The sequence below is a fragment of the Mobula hypostoma genome, unplaced genomic scaffold (genome assembly GCF_963921235.1).
Source record: "Mobula hypostoma unplaced genomic scaffold, sMobHyp1.1 scaffold_42, whole genome shotgun sequence".
In the NCBI taxonomy this organism is placed as follows: Eukaryota; Metazoa; Chordata; class Chondrichthyes; order Myliobatiformes; family Myliobatidae; genus Mobula; species Mobula hypostoma.
The window spans coordinates 1,025,025-1,043,808 of record NW_026948219.1 but is presented as its reverse complement, the minus strand read 5'-3'; the positions used below and the strand labels follow the sequence as shown (position 1 = coordinate 1,043,808).

The window sequence follows — 18,784 nt, the reverse complement described above, 5'->3', positions numbered from 1 at the left end:
GTTTATATTTCCTGAAACGGACCTGTTTTAACCTGGGAATGGAAATGGCTTGTTCTGTGATAGTAGCAGAGTAAAGAAAGCATAACTTTTCCCTGTAAATTATCCTGGTACCAATTTGTCTGTTATTCCTGGAAATGTGTACAGTACAGATGTTGCTAATGAGGTTTACAAGAATAATCTCAAGAATGATGGGCTTTATGTATGAGGAGCATTTGATGGTTCTGGACCTGTGCTTGATGGAGTTCAGAGGGACGGTGGTGGTTGTGGGGTGATGTGTGGTTAAGTAAACCTCCCGAATGCTGAAAAGCCTGGATACAGTGGACATGGAGAGGATGTTTCCATTAGACGGAGAGTCTGTGATCTGACAGCACAGTCTCAGAATAAAGATGCTTCCCTTTAAAACTGACATGAGAAAAATATTTTGGCCAAAAGATGTCTGATCTGTGGAATTTGTTGCCGCAGAGGTTGGTTGAGGCTGCCATTTGGGTACATTTATGACAGTGATTAATATATTCATGATTGCTAAGTAACTTCAGTGTTACAGGAGGAAGGCAGGAATATGGTGTTGGAATAAAAAGCAGCCATGGTTGAGTGGTGAGGCAGTCCAGATGGATCAAATCACCTAATTCTGTTCCTGTGACTTATGTCTTACCGTGACTGAATGATGCCTCCTTTTTGTGATGTGTGAGGGACAAGAAAAGATTAGATTAGATTATCATTAGATTTATTGTCATTTAGTAATGCATGCTTTAAGAAATGATACAATGTTTTTCCAGATTGATATCACAGAAACACATGACAAATCGACTTAAAAACGAACAAAAACCACATAATTATAACATATAGTTACAACAGTGCAAAGCAATTCCATAATTTGATAAGAACAGACCATGGCACGGTAAAAGTCTAAAAGTCTCTCGCAAGTCCCATCATCTCACGCAGACGGTGAACCTCCAGCACTGCAAACTTGCCGATGCAGCATCCTGGAAGCACCCGACCACAGTCCGACTACAAGTCCGTCCGAAAACTCCGAGCCTCCGACCAGCTCTCCGACAATGAGCACCGAGTGCCATCTCTGCCGGGCGTTTCGACCTCGGCCCCAGCAATAGGAAAAGCCAAGGATTTGGGGCCTTCCCTCTGGAGATTCTCGGTCGCACAGTAGGAGCAGCAGTGAAGCGGGCATTTCAGATGTTACTCCAGGCGTTCCTCCGTGCTTCTCACGGCTGTCTCCATCAGATCCGGATTGTGCACGGCCCCCCTAGTTATCACATACGATATTCATTTGGAACGGCCACGCACTGCATCGCGTTGCCATCTTCTCCTCCCATCACTGGGATCATTTCTGTATATCTGCTGTCAACGTTTAAATTTCAGTGAGTTTTGTTCTTAGTAAAATTAAGCAGAAATGTTTGGTTCTCCTTTTCATAGTTAATGGGCTTCATTATCTTTCATGTTAAAGTTAGACCTGCGGTGAGAGATTTATTGGAAGAAAAACCCCAACTGGAAGCAAACCACGACTGAAGACGAGGGAACAGCAACAAGTGAACCAGCCCGAGGATTGAGAGCATCAGCTGGAGAGAACCCTTCTGACTCGGAGATTCCAGTGATTCAGTCAGGAGAAAGTTTGGTGAGTCTCATTTACTCAAACACTGGTCCTTTAGACATTGCATACCTGTACAAAGGATGGTAGGAAATAGTTGGAGTGAGACTGAATGTGCCCAGAAGAACCAGTTATGCCTCTTTCAGACCCAGTTGCAATCACTCCAGGTCTGGTGATGTGCTTCCAGCAGCCCAGCCCTTTAAAACCACTCCCATTCTGTGGAAGTCGAATCCGGATAAAGTCACTCAGAGACCGTAGAAGTACAAACTCTTTATTCCAAGCACCCGGGCCTTACTCAGTATATGACTGTTCCTGCCGAATCCACTAACTGATTAACAATTCCCCCTACACCACAGATATATCCGTCCAGATACCACCCCCCCCCCTACACAAGACAGGCTGGAGCCAAAGTTACTTACTACATGACAGCCCCAAAAGACAAATTACAAAATAGTCATAATGGCTTATACACACAGAACAGACTGAAGCTGTCCTATCTCTACGCATGAGTGCACAATGAGATAAGCATCCTGAAACCCTAGCTAGCTACCCTCAAGAAGAAATATGGCTCAGCATGGCTTAGCACATCTGTTGATCATCAGCAGTTTCTTTCAGAAAAACAGACTGCTATTGTTTAACGACGTGTTAACCCTTTTACATAATTTATCATTCCCTCCTTTTGATCATTACATGATCAACAAAGCAGTAATTTTTTACAGAGAAAGCAACTGAGTACAGCATTGCCTTATCAGTGAGCCCTCTCAAAGACCTAAACACCAGAGAACCACAGAACACCACTATCAGCCAACACATTTTCCTTTAGTCCGAGAGAATCCTTCTACTCATTTCCTTCAGTAACACATTTGTAGTCTGTTCGATGTATCCATCGAGATTGCCCCTTCAGTTTCACAGCTGTGAGAGTGGTCAGTAACACCTGATATGGTCCTCTCCACTGAGGTCCGAGATTCCCTCGATCCCAGTTCTTAATCAGGACAAAATTCCCAGGTTCTATGGTGGGATAGTCACTCCTCTCTGGGGGGTAGTTCTCTTCCTTGTAAGCATGTCATAGCTGTGAATGTAATGCTTGGAGAATTTTGGTTAGTTTGCATATATATTTCCCCATCTCTTCCCCTAGGGTATGCATATCTAATTTTGCTGGTAGACTTTCTGGGAGCAATGGTACACAAGGTCTTGGTCCCCAGGGTGTCCTCATGGGCCATCCATAAATGATTTCAGCTGGTGACAACCCTGTTTTCCCCTGTGGGTTAACCTTCGTGTGGAATAGGGCTAACGGTAGGACCTTCAACCAGGTGAGTCCAGTCTCCACCGTTAGTTTGGCCAATTTACTCTTCAGAGTGCCACTGGCTCTCTCCACTATGCCAGTGGCCCGTGGGTGGTGTACACAGTGGAATTGTCGCTTCATAGCTAGTTCGTTTCATAGCTAGTTCGTTACATACCCCATCATTTACTTTCACCACAAAGTGTGGGCCATTGTCAGAGCTTAGCATCTTTGGCAGGCCGTACCTGTGAATTATTTCCCGTAATAATACCTTCACAACAGTCAAAGCAGTATTATTGGTAGTTGGAATAGCTTCAGTCCAGCTACTAAACGCATCTATAATAACTAAGCAGTATCTGTAGCATTGTACTCTAGGCAATTCAATAAAATCAACTTTTAGACACAAAGAAGGTTCACCTGTTAAGGGAGTCGTACTTGGTTTGCAGGGTACAGGTTACCAACCATTCCCTCCTTTCCCAGGTGTCTATAATCATGTATATAGTCAACCAATATTGGTAAAAACTGTGTAGGAACTCAAACCTGTCCCACTGGGGTGATCCAAAAACCTGGGTTGGGGTCTTTCTGACACCCCATCTGGGACCACAGTTTGAGCTCCTCCTCAGAGGCGCCCCCCTGAAAAGTACGTACCTCCTGCATGTCTGGCAAACCCATTCTGCTTCAGTCACGGAGGGTTGTTTGACGGGAACCTGAGGGGACTACAACTACTGAGGATTGTGACGCACTTTTTGCTGTCTTTTCTGCTAAAGCATTGCCTTTAGTGACCCAGTTGGACATGCGGGTGTGGGCTGCAAATTTAATAATGGCCAAAACTCGAGGTAGCCATAGAGCGGTGAGTAAGTCGTTTACAAAGGTGGCATTACTAATGGGGTGGCCAGAGGAAGTTAGGAATCCCCGATGTTCCCAGAGAGCCCAGCAGTCATGCGGAACTCCAAATGCATAATGGGGATCTGTGTAAATGTTCACAATCTTGTCTGTTGCTAGGATACAGGCACGAGTCAGGAAGCAGCTCAGCTTTCTGAGCGGAGACAGCTGACTCAAAAGAGGCCTGCTCAACTATGTCTGTGTAAACGTTCGCACTTTAGTCTGTTGCTAGGATACAGGCACGAGTCAGAGCAAACAGCTCAGCCTTCTGGGCGGAGACAGCTGTTTCAAAAGAGGCCTGCTCAACTACTTCACTGTCCATCACTATCGCATAGCCAGAATATCGTTTTCCTGCTGGATCCACAAAAGAGCTTCCTTCCTCATAAAACGTTGCCTCGGGCTTGAGGGGGTATTGTGGAATAGATGGGAGAGTCTGTCCTTCTTTCACGGTGATCCGGACAGCGGGGCAGTTGGTGTGGCCAACGTCATGGCCTGAAATTGCCCTGAAATTGTCTTGGATTCGGTCAATATTAAAAGAGTGTCTTACCAGATGTCCCGTCTTCACCTCAGACTCTTTCCAGTATCAGAAATGTCGCATCGGCAAATCTTGCCAGTCTCCCTTGGTGTTGGAGGCTTGTTTCATCAGCGTGCAGGCAATGAACCCGAGGCTCTTTGGCTCAAACTCAGGGCAAACCCTAACGGTGGTATGGGGAACCACCAGTCCTGTCTGTCGCCAAAGGAAATCCAGAACTTCAGCCAGTGATGCACTGCCCTCCCTTCCTTTAACCTTTCCAGTCACCGTGACTAGGAACTTCTGTCCCTCGAGGGGTGCATAATATTGGCTTTCCTCAGTTGATCACCCCTGAGGGTCATAGCAGAGTCACATGAGGGTCGACCGCTGGCAGTGGGGGTTCAAATGCAGTGGAGTCCAGATTAAGTGCCCACCACTGGGGGGTCAGAAACTGGGGAAGCTGCCAGTTGTTCACTAGCCCCAGGGTGACACCCTTGTCTGTGCATAGAATCTCGACTTCCAACGGACAGAGCAAGTCTCTCCCTGCTAGATTACACCCCAGACTGGTGGTGGCTGTAAATGAAACCTCACACTGGGTCCCCCTGCAGTTCCACCTGCAGTGGTTGAGTATGTGAATATGTACTTTCCTTGCCTTCGAACCCAGACGGAGTGATTGTAGTGTCTGATAGCTGGAATCCCTTTTCATTCCTGATTTCCTGATTGAGAGTGGTTGTGATTGCCCCCATATCAATCATAAATGGAATTGGAATTCCAGCAACTTGCAATATTACATTGTCAGGCCAATCCATATTATTTGTTCCAATCATGTTGGCTAACTTAGTTGGTAAGCATTGGAGCAGTAGGCATTAAACTGGGGGAGGATGGATTCCCATCATTAAAGGCTTGGTCTCCTGTGAACTTGCCGTAGCAGGCCACACATTGCTCCCAGTAGTCTGGTCCTGATTCCCCAGGCTTAGGTTTGCATTCAAGTACTTTAGTGATGTTTCCAGGTTGTTGGAGAGCCCTTTCCGAGGCTTGAATAATCTGGTCTGTCTGTTCATTCTCATTATAGTTTCCCGCTTGTAACTCTTGATAGGTTTGGCATCTCAATTCTGCCTTAACATGCGGCAGAGACTGAATAAATCTTGCGGGGTTGCATTAAACATTTGTATAGTACTGCTGACATACTGAGCAAACTGTGCTGGTTTTTCTTTTCTATCTGGGGCCTGATTCATGATCATTATCATTGCTTGAGGCTTCCAGGGTGCAAACACAGGAATCACTGAGGGCTGTCCCTCCTCCTGCTTGTGGATTGGGCAGCATTTGGGTGGGCAATAGTCTTAGTGGAGCCATTAGCTCTGGGGTTTTATTGGATTCTTCCCACTGTATTTCCTTTCTGGATCTCAGAGTATAGAGCCTCCCCTTCCCTGCCGCCGCTGTTTGACCCGAGCGGCCACCGTATCTGAGTACTGGGAGGATTGGGGTTCAGGGGCACTGGGTGAACTTGGCCTCTGGTAAGGTGGAGGGGTACAGTGGGTGCCCACTCCTCATCATGGCCACTATCCTCAAACAGGGTCGGTACGCCAGACATGGGTTCGGGATCCCTTGTTTCCCTATCAGTTGGAACTTTAGACTGATGTTCCTGCCCTTCTCTCCTATCTAGGCCAGCCTTGGTTTGCTTACGTTGTTTTTCCTGCTCTCATTTTTGATGCCCATCCACCCATTCATGCTCCGCTTTTAGCGTCTCCCAACCTTTGGTGTTCCTTCTGCAGTACATACCTCTATCCCTTTGTCACATGCATTATTCCACCAACTTGCTCATAATATACTGCTCTACTTTACATCTGCCTTTTCCTTCCATTCCCTTTTCAACAATTTCCACTTCTTTCCACAGTTCTTTTTCCATATCAAATTTACTGCTTGTTCTCATGAGGTAATATCCCACCACAGTCTGCTTGGCACTCCCTATATTGGGATCCTGTTCGTGACGCCAAATGTTCAAGTTGTGTCTGAATAAAACTTGGGAGCCCAGCTTCTTATCATCTCCACAGTTTATAGCGCATTCTCCTGCAGGAGTTTGAGACCCAGTTGTCAAAGGGAAGGCACATAAGCACTACCACCATCTGACAAGTGGACTGACTTAGTCAGGTTACAGCCGTATATTTATACACAGTAAGTCCCATACATTACTATTGCAAGATGTTATTTGAACTGGTACGCCCACCAAGTCTGTTGGTGCAAAACTTAATTACTTAAATAAGAGTGTTCGCTAAATCAAGGTTTTAATTACAGACAGATGTACTGTCCAGTCCTTATCAGTTAATCCCTTTGCAAGGCTCTGATTTAATTACAGACAGATGTTGATTCCTGTCCTTATTGATGAGTCCTCCTCTCTTTACTCAAACGAGGGTACAAGGTATAATGTATCAACTAACCAGGGTACAATGTATAATGTTATCAGCTCTCAGTGTGTCTCCCTGCAAGCCACAGAGAACTGGCAATGAACCTGTCTTTGCTAACTGCTGATGACAGAGTTTACTTCAGTTCAAAAATTCCTATTCAGTCCCAATTATTCTTTTAACCCCAGGTTACACAGGTTCAAAATAATGTTTTATATATATCCTCAATTCCTCATGAGGGTTCAGGGGAAATATTTATGTCCAATATAGAAACTGGTGTTACCTGTGTGTATTGTGGCCATGCAAAAGTTGCTGGAGAATTTACAGGTGGGAAGAAGTGGAGTGATATCTGGAAATCTGACTTTTTAAAGCATAATTTAGCAAGCAAATCACATATGGACAATGTGCAAAAGCTCTGGTGAGAAAATCCTTCATTTCCCATTACAGGACTGCTACATAGGTTGTGTGAGAGTGCAGATGAACTCGATCGAAGCCAGGGGAGATCAAAGTTCTCACTGACAGTGATTTGCTAGCTGTTAAAATGAATACCTCTCTATATAAAATTCACTGTGCACGCGTTGTCACTGGGTAAAAAAAATGCACAATACAAGATTTATGTGCACACTGGTCATTACAAATTAGAGGGGACATTGGTGGGAAGGTGGGGAGACTTCCAGTGTCCTTGATGCCCTCACCTACAAGATGTGCATCCAGCTGCAGCTTGTAACCATCACACAATAGAACATTACAGTACAGAAACAGGCCTTTTGGCCCTTCTTTGCTGTGCTGAATCATTTTTCTGCCTAGTCCCACTTACCTTTACCCTGACCATATCCCTCCATACACCTCTCGTCCATATACCTGTCCAAGTTTTTCTTAAATGTTAAAGGTGAGCCCGCATTTACCACTTCGTCTGGCAGCTCATTCCACACTCCCACCACTCTCTGTGTGAAGAAGCCCCCACTAATGTTCCCTTTAAACTTTTCCCCCTTCACCCTCAACCCATGTCCTCTGTTTTTTTTCTCCCCTAGCCTCAGTGGAAAAAGCCTGTTTGCATTCGCTCTATCTATACCCTCATAATTTTGTATACTCCTTACAAATCCCCAAAGCAATGTATGATTTCCTTGTTTATGCTTAGTGCCTTTTTTAGGTCTGTAAAATGATGAGGGGTACATGCAGGGTAAATGGTAAGGCACTGAGGAGTGCAGTAGAACAGAGGGATCTGGGAATACAGATACAAAATTCCCTAAGAGTGGCGTCACAGGTAGATAGGATTGTAAAGAGAGCTTTTGGTACATTGGCCTTTATTAATCGAAGTATTGAGTATAAGAGCTGGAATGTTATGATGAGGTTGTATAAGGCATTGGTGAGGCCGAATCTGAGTATTGTGTTCAGTTTTGGTCACCAAATTACAGGAAGGATATTAATAAGGTTGAAAGAGTGCAGAGAAGGTGTACAAGGATGTTGCCGGGACTTGAGAAACTCAGTTACAGAGAGAGGTTGAATAAGTTTGGACTTGAATGCAAGCAGGCTTTCTCCACAGAGGCAAGGGGAGAAAAAAAAAACAGAGGACAGGGGTTAAGGGTGAGGGGGGAAAAGTTTAAAGGGAACATTGGGGGGGCTTCTTCACACAGAGGGTGGTGGGAGTATGGAATGAGCTGCCAGACGAGGTGGTAAATGCGGATTCTTTATTAACATTTAAGAATAAATTGGACAGGTACATGGATGAGAGGTGTATGGACGGATATAGTCCGTGTGCAGGTCAGTGGGACTAGGCAGGAAATGTTACAGCACAGCCAAGAAGGGCTGAAAGGCCTGTTTCTGTGCTGTTGTGTTCTATGTTTTCTTATGGTTTCTAGGGGCATTGATCATGTGCATAGCCAAAGGTTTACTCCCGGGGCTGAAATGACAAACACGAGGGGGCATAGTTTTAAGGTGCTTGTAAATAGATACCGAGGGGATGTCAGGGGCAAGTTTTTTACACAGAGAGTGGTGGGTGCGTGTAATACACTGCCAGCTATTTGTGTGAGTGTTTCAGATACTGTGGGGCCAGGAACCCATGCAGCTCAGTGGGAACAGGGAATAATACCAATGGAGAGAGTCAAACTGAGCCAGGTCACAGATTGGAGACGGCAGAAATGCCCCATTCTTATAGAGACAGGAAGAGCATCAGAGAATTTGATGGTCATTCCAGATACCAGCACTGTGCCCAGTTAGAAGATGATTTCTCTCTCCAACTTGGGTTGAACCTCACTGTAACAGTGTGATACCAGATCACACCTTGACAACTCAAGTGATGACATCTGAAATGTTGTCCTACACCCATTGATCGATTTTGTAAATCTTTTCACAGGTTAAAAATGACAAGGAATTTATTTACGCGAAAATTGAACACAACACGTCGGTTTTGCTGTCTCTGTCCAGATATTTAAGAAGTGGAGCAAGGGATTCACTCGATCATCCTTCCTGCTCAGACTGTGGGGAGGGATTCACTTGGTCATCAGACCGACTGGCATTCCCGTCATTTTACACAGGGGAGAGGCCGTTCACCTGCTCAGACAGTGGGAGTGGATTCACTCGGTCATCTCAGCTGAAGGTACATCAGCAAGTTCACACTGGGACAAGGCCATTCACCTGTTCTGTGGGTGAGAAGGAATTCAGTCGGTCTTCCCACCTGTGGACACACCAGTCAGTTCACACTGGGCGGAGGCTGGTCATCTGCTGAATTTGTGGGGAAGGATTCACTCGATCATCTGAACTAATGGCTCACCAGCGAGTTCACACTGGGCAGAGGCCATTCACCTGCTCAGACTGTGGGAAGGGATTCACTTGCTCATCTAAACTGAAGGTTCATCAGAGAGTTCACACTGGGGAGAGGCCGTTCACCTGCAAAGACTGTGGGAAGGGATTCACTTCATCATCTCACCTGAAGGTTCATCGGAGAGTTCACGCTGGAGAGAGGCCATTCACCTGCTTAGACTGTGGGAAAGGATTCACTTGCTCATCTAATCTGAAGGTACATCAGAGAGTTCACACTGGGGAGAGGCCGTTCAAATGCTCAGACTGTGGGAAGGAATTCACTCGATCATCAACCCTACAAGCTCACCAGTCAGTTCACACTGGGGAGAGGCCATTCACCTGCTCAGACTGTGGGAAGGGATTCACTCAGTCATCCAACTTACTGGTACACAAGTCAGTTCACACTGGAGAGAGGCCATTCACCTGTTCAGACTGTGGGAAAGGATTCACTTGCTCATCTAATCTGAAGGTTCATCAGAGAGTTCACACTGGGGAGAAGCAGTTCACCTGCTTAGACTGCGGGAAGGGATTCACTCAGTCATCCAGCCGACTGGTACACAAGTCAGTTCACACTGGGGAGAGGCCATTCACCTGCTCAGACTGTGGGAAAGGGTTCTCCCGGTTATCTCAGCTGAAGGTACATCAGAGAGTTCACACTGGGGAGAGGCCATTCACCTGCTCAGACTGTGGGAAGGGATTCACTCGGTCATCTGAACTGAAGGTACATCAGCGAGTTCACACTGGAGAGAAGCCGTTCACCTGCTCAGACTGTGGGAAGAGATTCACTCTGTTATCTCAACTGAAGTTACATCAGCGAGTTCACACTGGGGAGAGGCCATTCACCTGCTCAGTCTGTGGGCAGGGATTCACACAGTTAACTAGCCTACAAGCACACAGGTCAGTTCACACTGGGGAGAGGCCATTCACCTGCTCAGACTGCGGGAAGGAATTCAGACGGTTAACTAGCCTACAAGCACACCGGTTAGTTCACACTGGGGAGAGACCGTTCACCTGCTCAGACTGCGGGAAGGGATTCACTCAGTCATCCTACCTACTGGTACACAGGTCAGTTCACACTGGGGAGAGACCGTTCACCTGCTCAGACTGCGGGAAGGGATTCACTCGGTCATCCTACCTACTGGTACACAGGTCAGTTCACACTGGGGAGAGACCGTTCACCTGCTCAGACTGTGGGAAGAGATTCACTGAGTCATCTAAACTGAAGGTACATCAGCGAATTCACATTGGGGAGAGGCCGTTCACCTGCTCAGACTGTGGGAAAGGATTCACTCAGTCATCCCACCTGCAAGCTCACCGGTCAGTTCACACCGGGGAGCGGCCGTTCATCTGCTCATACTGTGGGAAGGGATTCACTCAGTCATCTCATCTGAAGGTACATGAGAGAGTTCACACGGGGGAGAGGCCATTCACCTGCTCAGACTGTGGGAAGGGATTCACTTGGTCATCTCAACTACAGAGACACCAGCAAGTTCACACTGGGTAGAGGTTGATCACCTGTTCAGACTTCGAGAAGAGATTCTCTGAACCAAATAATCCAAATGTGCATCATTGAGTTCACACTGTGGAGAGGTTGTTCACCTGCTGTGAATGTGGGAAGCGATTCACTCAGTCATTTAACCTTATGTAACTTTCACTTCAGCTAGCAGCTTAATATAGGGGGTGATAGCCCCCCCAGCCTGGCCAAGCTTAAGAAATCTCATTTGGGTGGATGCTGCACGATGTGTCCCCTTTTACAAATCAGTACCCCGAAATAACAAGCGGTACACAATATGCAATGAAACAATTGAGCTTTATAATTCTTAATTTGACTACATGGTTCCTGAAGAAAACAAAAAAATAAAAGAAAAAGGGCCCACTCTCTCCATTCGCATCTTCTCATCTCTCCCCAGCAAAAAAAAACACCAAAATCTCTCTTCCAGACTCACAAGAGAGAACATTTCTGTCATTGGATAGCCCCACACTCCAAAACCCTGTTATCTCTATTCGTAACCTAAACATTGCTGCTACAGAGAAACCATTACCTCAGCAGTGAAACATTGCAGAGAGGCCATTACATTAGCTGTGAAACTTTACAGCGTGTTACACTTGTGACACACTGCCGGGTTCACACTGGGGAGAAAGTTTCAATAAGCTGCATGCTGGATATTTGTCCATCACCGTTGCTGAATGCAATTTCGAGAGTGAGTCGGTGCTGAACTCTGCAATTATTGCTGCTGCTCACCACACCCAGTTCTGCACCCTGGTCACTGGGCATGGGAGGAGTTTCTTCTGCTGCACATTCACCCTTAATAGGGCTGGAGTTTAATATTCTGGATCTAAGACAATTAAATCAGTTCTAATTGAATTCTGTCTCCGGTACTTAGTGAATTTATAATGCACCTATTGTACAGTAGGGAGACAACTCAGGCCGGCTGGACCCTGCCAGTGATTCTGTTCCATGACAGTCCTTTTAAATCCTCCCCTGTTGTTCCCTTCTTGCTCTCCTTGTGGTGATGGGTTCCAAACAGTCGCCACTCTTTGGGTGAAGAGGTTTGAATTTCTGCAGCCTGAAGAAGTGGAGCTGACTGCAGTTCTGTCTGAGATGTTCTCCGTCCCTCTAATCTCTGGGCTGAGGAAGAATGACATTGGGAGTTAACCTCCTTATTGATGTCTCATTTCCACATTATGGGTCATTTTCCCTGCTTCTAAAGGGTTGTTAGAAAACACACTGTCCTCTGAAGACTGAAAGCAGAATGGGAAACCATTAGTTGGATGTTCAACAGAGCAGGGTCAGAAACCAGAGGCGGGTCTGCACAGGGCAGAGTTTGGGGCTCTGGACGATGGTCGGGGTAAGAACGTGTGATGAGGATAAGGGAATCAGCAGTGGGCCGTGGCAACGAATGACAGAGTCGCAACATTTGGAAGCTGATTGACAGAGAAAATAATTTGGTTGTCTGATTGATGACACAAACAATACCTGTGGTGAGGTGATCCACTGGTCGAGGAACATGTGTGTGTTGGGAATGGTTTTATCTATTGAGGGAGTTGTTCCTGCCTGTTTATCCTGTTATATCTGATGGTTATTATGGATTGTCCTATCTGAAATAATGTATTGGTTATCTATAGTTTGTGAGATTTTGACTCTAAAACTGGAACAGGCTTGAATGTACGGTGCCATGATGAAATGGAGGTCAGTTTGTATTTTAAAGCAAGATTCTGGTCAATGATATTTGCCACTCGATTGTAATCAAATTGAGTTCAACTGCTGCAGGATCCTGGAATGTGTCTGGTTTCTCTTGTTATTCCCTGCATTTATTGCCTTGTTTCTTGGTATTGCATGTAGTTTTGATTTTTTTCTTATTTTTGTTAACCACCTTGTCCCGTATTTCTGCAAGGAACCCCCCTGTTTCTGGGAAGAGGTCTCCAACTCTCAGTCAGGTTCTCGATGCTTCCCTGTCAACATCTCGTCTGCTCAGATCATTGAGATGTCTCCCATGGAGGGTCATACTCATTCCACTGGTTAATGTTTTCTTCCATAGTGATGATTTATTTTTCTGAGTTGGCCTCTCATTTAAGTTTTCTGGTCTGTATTTCTTATCACAATTGCATATACACACATGGACTGTTGAATCCTGTTCAGTTTTCCTTAGAACTTTTATCTGACAGTTCTGTGATTTTTTTATGTTTCTTATTTCTCATCCTCCTTCTGTCCAAGGTAGTGTTAATCTAAGTGGGTTTGAGTGTAAATACACTTTGCTAAATTTTTCTGAAGTTCTTATTTATTTTTGTAAATTTTACTGATTGAAATGGGACGAAGTTATTTTTATATATATAAAAAAAGTCAATGTCAGTATTGGTGAAAGTGTTTATTGCCTTTATTGTAATTGTTACCTATTGAGCTCTATTTGGCAGGTTTTTTTAAACGTTGAACTAAATTTTCTCAAAGTTTTGCCCTATTTTGCAGTAGTTTCTACTTTCTTTGCTTGTTGATATTCCGGATATGTGGGTATAAAGAGTCCCTATGATTTTGACTCTAAAACTGGATCAGGCTTGAATTTATGGTGCCTTTATGGAGTGATGGAGGGCATTCATGAGTTTGTATTTTAAAGTAAGATTCTGGTCAATGATATTTTCCACTTGATTGTACCTTTGTAAGTAATCAGATTGAGTTAAACTGCTGCTGGATCCTGGAATATGTTGGATTGTGTCTGGTTTCTCTTGGCATTTCATGTATTTTTTGATTTTTTTTTTCCCTTTTGTTAACCACCTTGTCCTGTATTTCTGCAAGGAACCCCTCTGTTTCTGGGAAGAGGTCTCCAACTCTCAGTCAGGTGCTCGATGCTTCCTTGTCAACATCTCGTCTGCTCAGATCATTGAGATGTCTCCCATGGAGGGTCATACTCATTCCACTGGTTAATGTTTTCTTTCTTAGTGATGATTCATTTTTCTGAGTTGGTCTCTCATTTAAGTTTTCTGGTCTGTATTTCTTATCATGATTGCATATACACACACATGGAGTGCTGAATCCTGTTCAGTTTTGAAGAAAATATAAATGATTTTTTTTTCATGTGTGTAATTTCTCTTCCTCCTTCTGTCCAAGGTAGCCTCAATCTAAGTGGGTTTGAGTGTAAATAGTCTTTTCTAAAGTTCTTATTTATCTTTGTAAATTTTACTGATTGAAATGGGACCAAGGTATTTTTATAAACAAAAAGTCAATGTAGGCATTGATGAAAGTGATTTTTGCCTTTTTTGTATTTGTTAACTATTGAGCTCTGTTTGGCAGGTTTATTAAATCCTTGAACTAAATTTTGTCAAAGGTTTTCCGTATTTCGCACTACTTTCTATTTCCTTTGCTTGTCTGATCTGATATCTGATATTCCAGATATGTGGGTATCAAGAGTCGCTGTGAAGGGTCTTGGCCCGAAATGTTGATTCCCATCCATAGACGCTACCTGACATGCTGAGCTCCTCCAGCACTTTGCGTGTAGTTCTCTAGATTTCTAGCATCTGCAGGTCCTCTTGTTTCCCCAGATATTTATAAGTTTCTTGAAAGAACAAGCTGTTAGTGGGGTTGTGTGGCTCTGTTGGTAAAATATTTTAAAAAATCATTAGAAAGAGGTGGCATTGGGTTGGAAGGTGTAGAATCTGTGGGTAGAATTAAGGAACAGCAAATGTAAACAAAAATCCTTGATGAGAGTTGTATAGAGACCACCAAACATTAGTAAGTATGTGGTCCACAAATTAGAATGGGAGATAGAAAATGCGTGCCAAAAGGGCAATGTTACAATAGTAATGGGGGATTGTCATGCAGGTGCTTAGGAAAATTAGGATGGTGTTGGTCTCAAGATGAGGAATTCGTAGAATGCCTGCAAGATGCTTTTTTAGAGCAGCTCGTGGTTGAGCCCACTTGGGGATCAGCTCTTCTGGATTGGGTGTTGTCATGAACCAGAACTAATTAGGTCACTTAGTTTTAAAGGACCCTTAGGGAAAAGTGATCTTAATATGATCAGATTCACCCTGACATTAGAGAAGGAGAAGCTAAAGTCAGATGTGGGATAAAGAGAATTAGAGAGGCATGAGAGAAAAATTCGTCAAAATTGATTTTAAAAGAATATGGGCAGGGATGAAACACAGCAGCAATGGCTGGAATTTCTGGAAGCAATTCTGAAGGCACAAGTTGTATACATCACAAAGAGGAAGTAGTATTCGAGAGGTAAGGGAACAAAACCGTGGCTGATAAGAGATACCAGAGACAACATAAAAACCAAAGAGAGGGCATAGAGCAAAAATTACTTGGAAGTTAGAAGATTGGGAAGCTTTTAAAACCAATAGAATGAAACTAAAATAATTAAGAAGGAAAAGATGGAATACATAGGTGAGCTAGCCAGTAATATTAAAGAGGAGACCAAATTTTTCTTCAGGTACATATAGTGTAAAGGAGCGGCGGAAGTGGATATCAAACCACTGGGAGATGATGCTGGAGAGGTAGTAATGGGGCGGGGGTGCAAGGTGAGGGCAGATGAACTGAATAAGTATTGTACATCACTTATCTGTCGAAGACACTGGCAGGAATATGGAAGTCACAGATGTCAGTGGTCAGAATGTGTAAAGTTACGTTACTCGGGAGAAGGTTCTTGGGAAACAGAGATGGTCTGAAGATAAATAGGTCACCTGGACCAGATGGTGCACACCCCAGGGATCTGAAAGAGGTGGCTGAAGAGATGTGGAGGCATTAGCAATGATCTTTCGAGAATCGTTAAGGAAATTGTATCCTAAAAAGTTTTTTTCCTTCACTACTCCCCCTCTCCCAGTTTCACCTATCACCTACCACTTCTTCCACCCTTCCAACCCCCACACTTCTTCCTCTGATGTCTCATCTGTTTTTCCTCCAGTCCTGATGAAGGGTCTTGGCCCGAAACGTCGACTGTTTACTATTTCCCATATATGCTGCCTGGCCTCCTATGTTCCTCCAGCATTTTGTGCATGTGTTGCTTGGATTTCCAGCATCCACAGATTTTCTCCTGTTTTTGATAATGTTACATGCTCAAGGAGATCTGGTTTTTTCTTTGTGAGAATGATGTAATGGTCTTTTGGAGGTCACCTGATGCGATTTTCCCGCCGATGTGAGGTCACGTGATGACATGTGCCCCCCCCCCCCGTGACTATATAAGGGTCGACTCGGGTGATGCAGTGGGTTTTGAAGTTTGTAGATTTCCAGGTGGAACGTGCTGTGCCTCCGTTTCTGTTGCGTTTTGTTTTTGTGACAAAGTTTCATTTTTAAAACCGTTGTGTGTTCTGTTGAAAGATTCCATATTATTTGGACTGGAAATTTGTGGCTGGATGTGCCAATTTACTCAATTCCAACAGTTAAAGGGAAAGTGAAGAATTTATCGAAGTACAGGATCGAGAGGAGTCGGCATCGTTTGGCAGTTTAATAAAGGATCGACCTTATTGAGTCTTCGTTGGGTATTAGCTACCTGCATCGAGATAACTCTTGCCAGAAAGAGTAAGGAGTTCATGCAAAAAAGTGCTCTCTCTCTCCAAAGGAATCTAAGGTCAGTTGATTTAAACTGTTTATTTTCGGCATCGTGAATCCTGTGGACAGAACCAGCAGGAAAGTCGCGTCTGTGAAGGAATCCTTCTCCAGAGAAGTCTCGCCCAATTGAACGTGTAAATCTGTTGGACTTTCAAAGTTATCGCTTTAAGAACTATATCTGACTGTATCGCTTTAAGAACTGTTTTCGCATTTAACGCTTTGAGAACCAGAGCCGAGTGGCGAGTTGGTGCACGGCTGCATATCTGTCAACTTCCGGTTAAAGTTTTAGTTCGATTTTTCCTTATCGTTTAGACATGTGTAATAAATGTTTGGTTGTTTTTATATAACCTGTCTCGATTGATATTCATCGTTGCCGGTTACGTAACAATAAAAGCAAAAGCGGTGTCATATTATATAGCAAGAAAACAGTGGGAAGTTAGAGGATTGGAAAGCTTTTACATAACCAATAGGAGACAACTTAAAAAAAGACAGGCAGAAGAAAGAAGATGATAAATTAAGGTAAGTGAGCCAATAATATCAAGTATCAAAAGTTTTTCAGATAATTAAAGAATAAAAGAGAGGCAGGAGTTGATACTGTACCGCCAGAAGATGATGCTGGCGAGTTAGTCACAGAGCAAAGAAACAGCAGCTGAATGTAATAGTATTTTGTGTCAGTCTTCACTGTGTAAGACTTCAGCTGTATAAGACAATAAGACATAGGAGCAGAATTAGGCCATTCAGCCCCATCGAGTCTGCTCTGCCGTTCTATCATGGCTGATCCCGGTTCTCACTCAACCCCATGCACCTGCCTCCTCGGCATGTCCTGTAATGCCCCGACTGATCAGCAAACTATTAGCTTCTGCCTTAAATGCACCCACGGACTTGACCACCACCGCCGTGTGTGTCAGAGAATTCCACAGATTCACTGCTCTCCGACTAAATAAGATCCTCCTTAACTATTCTAAAAGGTCATTCCTCAGTTTTGAGGCTGTGCCCTCTGTTATGGCTACCCCCACCATACGAAAAGTCCTCTCCTCATCCACCCTATCTAGACCTATCCACATTCGGTGGGTTTCAGTGAGATTTAATTCCACCACTCACATTTATTAAACATAGGTCAGTGCAGGAGTACAGGCCCAAGGCTGGCAAACACTCCTCATATCTTAACCCCTTCATTCCCGGAATCATCTTGAACATCCTCTGGACTCCCCAATGACAACACACCTTTTCTGAGATATGGGTCCCAAATACTCTTAAGTAGAGTTTAGAAAGCACCAGCATTATCTCCTTGCTTATATATGCGACTTCACTTTAAATAAATGCCAGCGTTGCATTTGCCTCCTTTACCACAGACTCAACCTGTAAATTAACCTGCTGGGAGTCTTGCCCCGAGGGCTCATATTTCATATTTCCGAGGACTCGGAATTTACTATAAGCCTACTGACTCTCACAGCTATCTGGACTATTCCTCTTCTCACCCTGTCTCTTGCAAAAATGCCATCCCCTTCTCGCAATTCCTCCATCTCCACCGCACCTGCTCTCAGGATGAGGCTTTTCATTCTAGGACGAGGGAGATGTCTTCCTTTTTTAAAGAAAGGGGTTTCCCTTTCTCCACCATCAACTCTGCTCTCAAACGCAGCTCCCCATTTCATGCACATCTGCTCTCACTCCATCCTCCCGCCACCCCACTAGGAATAGGGTTCCCCTGGTCCTCACCTACGACCCCACCAGCCTCTGGGTCCAACATATTATTTTCCGTAACTTTCACCACCTCCAATGGGATCCCACCACTACGCACATCTTTCCCTCCCCCCTCTCTCTGCTTTCCGCAGGGATCGCTCCCTACGCGACTCCCATTCATTCATCCCTCCCCACCGATATCCCTCCTGGCACTTATCCTTGTAAGCGGAACAAGTGCTACACATGCCTTTACAGTTCCTCCCTCACCACCATTCAGGGCCCCAAACAGTCCTTCCAGGTGAGGCGACACTTCACCTGTGAGTTGGCTGGGGTGATATACTGCATCCGGTGCTCCCAATGCGGCCTTCTATATATTGGCGCGAGACCCGATGCAGACTGGGAGACCGCTTTGCTGAACACCTACGCTCTGTCCGCCAGAGAAAGCAGGATCTCCCAGTGGCCACACATTTTAATTCCACATCCCATTCCCATTATGATATGTCTATTCACAGCCTCCTCTACTGTAAAGATGAAGCCACACTCAGGTTGGAGGAACAACACCTTATATTCCGTCTGGGTAGCCTCCAACCTGATGGCA

General features: G+C 44.7%; 1 protein-coding gene and 1 pseudogene across 1 annotated transcript; both read left to right on the top strand.

The window, feature by feature from the left end:
• Positions 1 to 1,497: 1,497 nt before the first annotated feature.
• Positions 1,498 to 12,380, top strand: LOC134341935 (zinc finger protein 585A-like). Its single transcript, XM_063039873.1, has 2 exons — positions 1,498 to 1,627; positions 9,025 to 12,380. Exon 2 carries the CDS (start codon positions 9,433 to 9,435, stop codon positions 10,972 to 10,974), a length of 1,542 nt encoding a protein of 513 aa, XP_062895943.1. The 5' UTR covers positions 1,498 to 1,627; positions 9,025 to 9,432; the 3' UTR covers positions 10,975 to 12,380.
• The window catches only part of LOC134341928 (zinc finger protein 850-like), a 64,284-nt pseudogene continuing 47,090 nt past the window's right edge, over positions 1,591 to 18,784 (top strand).